At 37.9% G+C, this 8,753-nt stretch overlaps 1 protein-coding gene across 1 annotated transcript; it reads left to right on the forward strand.

Annotated features, from left to right (window-relative positions):
- The first annotated feature begins 214 nt into the window (after positions 1-214).
- LOC141781450 (immunoglobulin lambda-1 light chain-like) lies at positions 215-5,581 on the forward strand. Its single transcript, XM_074657213.1, has 5 exons — positions 215-254; positions 347-424; positions 1,810-2,134; positions 4,392-4,426; positions 5,247-5,581. Exons 1-5 carry the CDS (start codon positions 215-217, stop codon positions 5,564-5,566), a joined length of 798 nt encoding a protein of 265 aa, XP_074513314.1. The 3' UTR covers positions 5,567-5,581.
- The last annotated feature ends 3,172 nt before the right edge of the window (positions 5,582-8,753 follow it).

Genomic DNA, 8,753 nt, shown 5'->3' on the forward strand with positions numbered 1-8,753 from the left:
AGACATTTCCCTCCACAGAAGATAACTGAGCAACACATGTGAGAAACTATGCAGATTTAAGCAAAGCTCCTCCTCCTGTCAGTCCCTCTCAGTTTCAGTGTTGTATTAAATTGCTCCTCCAGCACCTCCTCTCCTCATCCTCCAAACCCTCTAATCTGTCAACAGTGAGGTCACTTTCCAGGTTACAAGGCCGTTCTCAGCACACACTGACAACATGCTGGGGACCCTCTGCACTCTCATCACTGCTCTAACATGTAAGGAGGCTGACTTACTGCAGCTTTGACCTCATGTTGGATTCATCAGTTTGTGTGTTTCTCTTGACTCCGTGTCAACTTGTTGTTTCCAGGTGTGAGTGGTGTGACGGTGGTGACACAGAAGCCTCCTGTTGTGGCGGTGACGAAAGGAGAGACAGCCACCATGGACTGTAACATGGGGACGGTTACTAACTATAGAGCTTGCTGGTATAAACAGACTCCTGGAGGAGTTCCTCAGTATGTACTGAGCTTTTATCACGGCAATAGTTCTCCAACATATGGCTCTGGTTTCTCTTCTCCCAAATTCACTTCTAATCATCAGTCAACATCAGATTATCGTTTGATCATCAACAATGTGGAGGAGGGAGACTCAGCAGTCTATCACTGTAAAACATGGGACAGCTCTGCTACTGAATTCGTATCACAGTGATTTACACTGTGACAAAAACCTCCTCACTATTACTTCTGCTTTTTGAGACTCTGACACATCTGATAATAGAGCCATCAAACAACACTCTATTTTGTTTTCAAACATTTAAATGCTCATATTGGATTAAATCCCACATTAATCAATTTCAGTATATTTATTTGTACCTTACATACATGCTTTAATGATGAAAAAATAAAGAAATAAGTAATGCACCAGTACTCCACCATCATCCATAATATCTGACATTTTCATGTAATTCAAGCTTTGAATAACTTTAACATATCTTTAAGTGACAGAAAGTTTACAGACACTAGTTGAAATACACAAAATGTGATAAATGTTGAATCCTCCTGTACTCAGGTAGTGATGGTTGTTACATTTCTAGCTGCAGCGATCTTGACAGTAATCTGACTACATGCAGCTAAAGCACAACCAATGAAAACTCTGCATTAACTTTACATCAGGTCATCTAGATGAAGATATTCTTAATTTATGTTAAATCAGTTTGGATTATTAGGAAACATGTTTGTTTGGTGGTATAAAAAATGTAGACGTGTGAAGAAACAGAGATATTATAGAACACAGTTTACTTCACATACAACAATAAAAGATGAAGATGAACTGATACAGTGATGATGTGAATTTATTGGATTATTTGAAGAAGAATTAAAATGGAGATTTAATCAGGAAATCAGTCTGACTGGAGGCAATAATACTCACGCAAAGGACATCAGCAGACTTACAAACACCAACTGCTCATTATGAAATATTATATTATAAATGTAAAATGATTCAATGACACAATGTGAAACCACAAACACTATTTAGTTTATCTGTGGGTTGAAACTCCTCCTCCTCCTCCTCCTCCTCCTCCTCCTCCACGTCTCCTCTCCTCAGTGTCTTTATTAGCTTCAGTCTCTCTTCTCCTCTCACTCCAACCCTGCTCACCTCTCAGCTGGACAGTGAGGGACGTTTACACCACACACTGACAACATGCTGGGGATCCTCTGCACTCTCATCACTGCTCTAACATGTAAGGAGGCTGACTTACTGCAGCTTTGACCTCATGTTGGATTCATCAGTCTGTGTGTTTCTCTTGACTCCGTGTCATCTTGTTGTTTCCAGGTGTGAGTGGTGTGACGGTGGTGACACAGAAGCCTCCTGTTGTGACGGTGAGGAAAGGAGAGACAGCCACCATGGACTGTAACCTGGGGACTGTTACTGACAGCTCCGCTCGCTGGTATAAACAGACTCCTGGAGGAGTTCCTCAGTATGTACTGAGGTTTTATCACAGCAGCAGTTCTCCAACATATGGTTCCGGTTTCTCCTCTCCCAAATTCACTTCTAATCATCAGTCAACATCAGATTATCGTTTGATCATCAACAATGTGGAGGAGGGAGACTCAGCAGTCTATTACTGTGAAACATGGGACAGCTCTGCTAAGGAGGAAGTATCACAGTGATTTACACTGTGACAAAAACCTCCTCACTATTACTTCTGCTTTTTGAGACTCTGACACATCTGATAATAGAGCCATCAAACAACACTCTCTGTCTGCTTCATGAAAAATGATTAATGCACTTAGATTACTGTCAGATTTACTTCATCTTCATCTGTGTATCTCAAAAGTATCTATCACATTTTGGGTATTCAGAACAGCTTCTGTAAACTTTCTATGACTACAACATGTTAAATGGCAACACACAGCAGCATTTAAAGTCTGTTTTATACGTCAGACTCAGATATCAGGGATGACTGTTGAGTATATTTACTGGTGCTTTGCTTACACTTATTTTCTATTAATTAAACATGTTTGCAAAGCGCAATTTAAGATATAGCTTTAAAATATATGTAGGAATCCAATAAAAGCATTTAGATGTCAAAAAAGTTCATTAATGTGCAGCTAAAACACAAGATAATAAAATGCTACATTAACCCTCCTAAAGGTCATGTAGATAAAGATATTTTTATGTTCAAATTTATATTGGCACAAAAGGTATTGTACAACAGTACAACTATAACGGGACTGGTATTTTACAAATTTTGCAATAATGTTATGCTACCCCATATTTCCTAACCCCTTCAATCCTCTTTGTGATTGAGATAGTGTGGTACACATGGAAGATTTGACAACTTAAACATGGAATTACATTAATCACAAAGAAAGGAAAAAACAAATAAATAGGTAAAAGAAAATAATAATAAATAATAATAAAAAATCAATATATATAACACACACACACATATATTATATTTAAAATAATAATAATAACAATAAAATCATAATAATGCAGACACCGAAACTAGCATTAAAAAAAAGCTAGTGGTTGCTGCGGGGATAAAGATATTTTTGAATTGTTTTTAATAGTTTTAGTCAGAGCAATTTGGATTAATGAGGAATATTTAGAAGAATAAAAACACTGATGTAAGAAGTAAACTTTTACACTCAATAGTTCTGTTTACCTATAAAATATACAACTTAGTTAAAACTTTATAACACAAACTTATTAAATAACGACCATGTGTTAATCCTGTGGTTTACGTGATTAATAATAATATGGAAAAGTAGAAATTAATTCCAGATTTGAATATGATATAACAATTGTAGATTCATCTCAAGCAAAATTATCAACGGCTATCAAATACATTTTTCAGATACATTTTTATGAGGAATAGAAATTGCCAAATATATGCTGATTAATAAGAAATTATTTAATGTGAAACTGCATGCATGATGTTGAATTATGAGTGAAAACAGAGTCAAGTGTTGACACTCCTCCTCCTCCTCCTGATCCTCATTCTCCTCCTCTTCCTCCTCCTCCTCCTCCACGTCTCCTCTCCTCAGTGTCTTTATAAGCTTCAGTCTCTCTTCTCCTCTCACTCCAACTCTGCTCACCTCTCAGCTGGACAGTGAGGGACGTTTACACCACACACTGACAACATGCTGGGGATCCTCTGCACTCTCATCACTGCTCTAACATATAAGATCTTCTTCTCTTTCCTTTTACAGCCCAGATTTCCACACAGAAACCTTTCACTCATGTCTTTTTCTCTGTGTGTTGACAGATGTTGATGCAGTGATAGTGCTGACTCAGACGCCTGCTGTCCACACAGTTTCTACAGGACAACAGGCTGTTCTCAACTGCAACATCCAGAAACATTACAACAATTATGTCCGATGGTATAAACAGGTTCCTGGTGAAGCTCCTCAGTATGTTCTCAGATTTCGCCATTCAGACAGTTCACCCAGCTTTGGATCAGGATTCTCTTCAGACCGATTCAACGCTAAATCCACATCAAACATAGATTATCAGTTCATCATAAAGCAGACAGGGGCAGGAGACTCTGCTGTCTATTACTGTCAGACATGGGATAGCTCTGATGATGAGCACGTATCACAATGATTCACACTGTGACAAAAACCTCAGTGAGAAACTCACCTCAGCTTCTATGAATTTTGAGCAAAATAAAATAAATCAAATCAGTAAATCTGATCAAAACAAGGATGGATATTGAACATATTCCTCTAAAGAGCCAAAAGTGTTTGAAACAAGTCCAGCAGTGTTTTGTAATGAAAGCAGACTGATGAAGTGAATGAGACGTTGACAGTGAAAGTTGGTCTCAACAGGATGTTTCAGTTTCACTCCCCTCATTAGTGAGAGTCAGGAGGTTTTTGTACGGCCATGTATACAAACTGAATCACTGTGGTATTCGGACCAGGCACCAAGCTGACTGTGACAAGTAAGTACTTTTTAACTGATCATAAAACAGGATGGATTTTATGTTTCTGATACATATTAAGAGAAAATAATCAATGTATCTGTTGCTAATTGTTTAAAATATTCAACATGTTGTTTGGTGAATAATAGATTGACTTTTTAACATCTGCTTTGATACCAGGCTGTGTGTTTGAAGGCAAAAAAAAAAACATGCTACTGATCACAATATTTAAAACATTTTTGACAAATACTCAAAAGTTTTTTACCAGTTGGACAACATTTACAAGATTTTTTTTATTTATTTTAACATTATAAAATTCCATGTTAAATAGTCAAGAGTATTTTACATTGTGATATCAATACCAAACTGTACTTGTAATGTTGGTTTACTAATCTTCTAAAGTTTAGGGATAATTCAGATTTTACCTGAATATTATTGTGGCTGTTTGAAATTAGATTTTTTGTGTTATAGACACCACTAAACTACTACTACAGATATACTTTAATTTGTCACAATGCTTTAAATAATCATAAAGGAGATTAAATACCACTTTTTTATAACACAGAAAGTGACTTTATGACAGTTTCTAACATAAATATTCTACTACATTAATCAAAATATTTCTATGTTAGTGATTGATAGATTGTTTGTGATTTAAAGAGGAACACTGCTCATATTTAGGTGATGATTTCTAAATGTTTTTGCTGATTTAAAATACTTTAATTCTTCAGCGTGTTTGTTAAATTATCAACAAAACTAATGAACTAATGTGTTACTGTCCTGCTTTGTATTAATGATGTGATTCCTAGTTATCTGATGAAAGTGCTCCATGTATTTTCAGGCTCCAGCTTCTCTCCTCCTGTCCTGACAGTCTTCCCTCCGTCCAGTGCTGAGCTCCAGTCCAACAAAGCCTCTCTGGTCTGTCTGTCCAGTCAGTCTGTGCCTTTTGCAGATGTGAGCTGGTTGTCTGGTGGGAGTCCAGTGAGCAGTGGGATCTCTACCAGCACCGCTGTTCAGCAACCAGACCAGACTTTCCAAATCAGCAGCTATCTGGCCGTCCAGACGTTAGACTGGAAAACGGATCAGGTTTACACATGTAAAGTGTCTTTGGGCTCCCAGACTTCAGAGAAAAACATCAAGAAGTCAGACTGTCCCACCTAACAATAGTAGAGGAGCACAATGACCATTTAACATCTGCTTCTTTACTGTTTGTGCTGTTTTGCTCATCATAAGCTTCACATGGTGTAAAAGACTTGTCTGCATGCTTGTAATACATGTTGTGACCGTTAGGTGGAGGTGTTGTATCAGCTTTGCAAAATGATGCTTTTTTCAAGAATTATTCAATAAAATACAAAAAAAACTGTGAACAAAAAAGTGTTTGTATTTATTTGTACTCATGAAAACATCATTTATAATGTTACATTAACTTCACTAGATTTTATTCTTCTCCTAATGTTCATCATAATAATTACAGTTAGTCCAGGACACAAAGATAACAGACATATTTCTTTTTAAATCTTAGTTGAATGTGTATATTTAAATTCAGAAAGCTACATTATTAGAAGTTAATTTGCAATAAATGTACAGCACAGAGATTAATATGAATTTTAGTTGCTTGCAATAGTTGAGACGTTAGAAAAATCTGATAAAACTAGCAACTGAAACTGAGTTTTCATCCTCCGTCAGTGAAGCATCACCTCTCTACTCCTCCCTCTCTTCCTTCCCAGGATGCACCTGCAGGCCTCCTCTCCTTATTTATAGCTTTATGTAAATGAAGAGGTCAAGTGTCAGCTCTCTGTAACATCAGAGGGAACTGTCTCTGACTGGAAACACACTGATAGTTTCATTATTAACATCTGCTCAATCAATGTCTGTTTACTTCTTATGTGTGTGTGCAGAGCCAAAGTTTATATCCTGCAGCAGATGTCTGTTGTTGACGTACGAAAAACCTGCAAAATGATGCAAAATATATTAAAACTTTAATACGTAAATCTCATTCATTAGGAACTGAAAATACTAAGAAATACATATAAATTGCAGGCTTCTTTGACATCATGACACCATGGTATTTTGTACATTAAAGTTGTCATCTACACTGACTTTAATGGATAAATTAAAGACATTTCCCTCCACAGAATATAACTGAGCAACACATGTGAGAAACCATGCAGATTGAAGCAAAGCTCCTCCTCCTGTCAGTCCCTCTCAGTTTCAGTGTTGTATTAAATTGCTCCTCCAGCACCTCCTCTCCTCATCCTCCAAACCCTCTAATCTGTCAGCAGTGAGTTCACTTTCCAGGTTACAAGGCCGTTCTCAGCACACACTGACAACATGCTGGGGATCCTCTGCACTCTCATCACTGCTCTAACATGTAAGGAGGCTGACTTACTGCAGCTTTGACCTCATGTTGGATTCATTAGTCTGTGTGTTTCTCTTGACTCCGTGTCATCTTGTTGTTTCCAGGTGTGAGTGGTGTGACGGTGGTGACACAGAAGCCTCCTGTTGTGACGGTGACGAAAGGAGAGACAGCCACCATGGACTGTAACCTGGGGTGTGTTACTAACGAAAGAGCTAGCTGGTATAAACAGACTCCTGGAGGAGTTCCTCAGTATGTACTGAGCTTTTATCACGGTTGGAGCTCTGTGAGATATGGCTCTGGTTTCTCCTCTCCAAAGTTCACATCCACTCATCAGTCAACATCAGAATATCGTTTGACCATCAACAATGTGGAGGAGGGAGACTCAGCAGTCTATTACTGTAAAACATGGGACACCTCTGTTAATGAGTACGTATCACAGTGATTTACACTGTGACAAAAACCTCCCCACTAATACTTCTGCTTTTTGAGACTCTGACACATCTGATAATAGAGCCATCAAACAACACTCTAATTTGTTTTCAAACATTTAAATGCTCATATTGGATTAATTCCCACATTAATCAATGACAGTATATTTATTTGTACCTTAAATACATGCTTTAATAATGAAAAAATAAAGAAATAAGAAATGCACCAGTACTCCACCATCATCCATACTATCTGACATTTTCATGTAATTCAAGCTTTGAATAACTTTAACATATCTTTAAGTAATAGAAAGTTTACAGACACTAGTTGAAATACACAAAATGTGATAAATGTTGAATCCTCCTGTACTCAGGTAGTGATGGTTGTTACACTTCTAGCTGCAGCGATTGTGACAGTAATCTGACTACATACAGCTAAAGCACAACCAATGAAAACTGCATTAACTTTACATCAGGTCATCTTGATGAAGATATTCTTAATTTATTTTAAATCAGTTTGGATTATTAGGAAACATGTTTGTTTGGTGGTATAAAAAATGTAGACGTGTGAAGAAACAGAGATATTATAGAACACTGTTTACTTCACATACAACAATAAAAGATGAAGATGAACCGATACAGTGATGATGTGAATTTATTGGATTATTTGAAGAAGAATTAAAATGGAGATTTAATCAGGAAATCAGTCTGACTGGAGGCAATAATACTCACGCAAAGGACATCAGCAGACTTACAAACACCAACTGCTCATTATGAAATATTATATTATAAATGTAAAATGATTCAATGACACAATGTGAAACCACAAACACTATTTAGTTTATCTGTGGGTTGAAACTCCTCCTCCTCCTCCTCCTCCTCCTCCTCCACGTCTCCTCTCCTCAGTGTCTTTATTAGCTTCAGTCTCTCTTCTCCTCTCACTCCAACCCTGCTCACCTCTCAGCTGGACAGTGAGGGACGTTTACACCACACACTGACAACATGCTGGGGATCCTCTGCACTCTCATCACTGCTCTAACATGTAAGGAGGCTGACTTACTGCAGCTTTGACCTCATGTTGGATTCATCAGTCTGTGTGTTTCTCTTGACTCCGTGTCATCTTGTTGTTTCCAGGTGTGAGTGGTGTGACGGTGGTGACACAGAAGCCTCCTGTTGTGGCGGTGAGGAAAGGAGAGACAGCCACCATGGACTGTAACCTGGGGACTGTTACTAACAGTCAGGCTCGCTGGTATAAACAGACTCCTGGAGGAGTTCCTCAGTATATACTGAGGTTTCATCACAGTTATAGCTCTGTATATTATGGCTCTGGTTTCTCCTCTCCAAAGTTCACATCCACTCATCAGTCAACATCAGATTATCGTTTGATCATCAACAATGTGGAGGAGGGAGACTCAGCAGTGTATTACTGTCAAACATGGGACAGCTCTGTTAATGAGTGGGTATCACAGTGATTTACACTGTGACAAAAACCTCCTCACTATTACTTCTGCTTTTTGAGACTCTGACACATCTGGACTGGGAGTAAAGTCACCAGCCAGTG

The sequence above is a fragment of the Sebastes fasciatus genome, chromosome 13 (assembly GCF_043250625.1).
Source record: "Sebastes fasciatus isolate fSebFas1 chromosome 13, fSebFas1.pri, whole genome shotgun sequence".
Classification (NCBI taxonomy): domain Eukaryota; kingdom Metazoa; phylum Chordata; class Actinopteri; order Perciformes; family Sebastidae; genus Sebastes; species Sebastes fasciatus.

Bases quoted from the DNA above. Each gene is read 5' to 3' on its own strand.
- LOC141781450 (XM_074657213.1), top strand. From the start codon at position 215: ATGCTGGGGACCCTCTGCACTCTCATCACTGCTCTAACAT. The intron at 425-1,809 runs GTAACATGGGGA...TGTTGTTTCCAG, and splicing joins AGAGACAGCCACCATGGACT to GTGTGAGTGGTGTGACGGTG. The intron at 4,427-5,246 runs GTAAGTACTTTT...ATGTATTTTCAG, and splicing joins CACCAAGCTGACTGTGACAA to GCTCCAGCTTCTCTCCTCCT.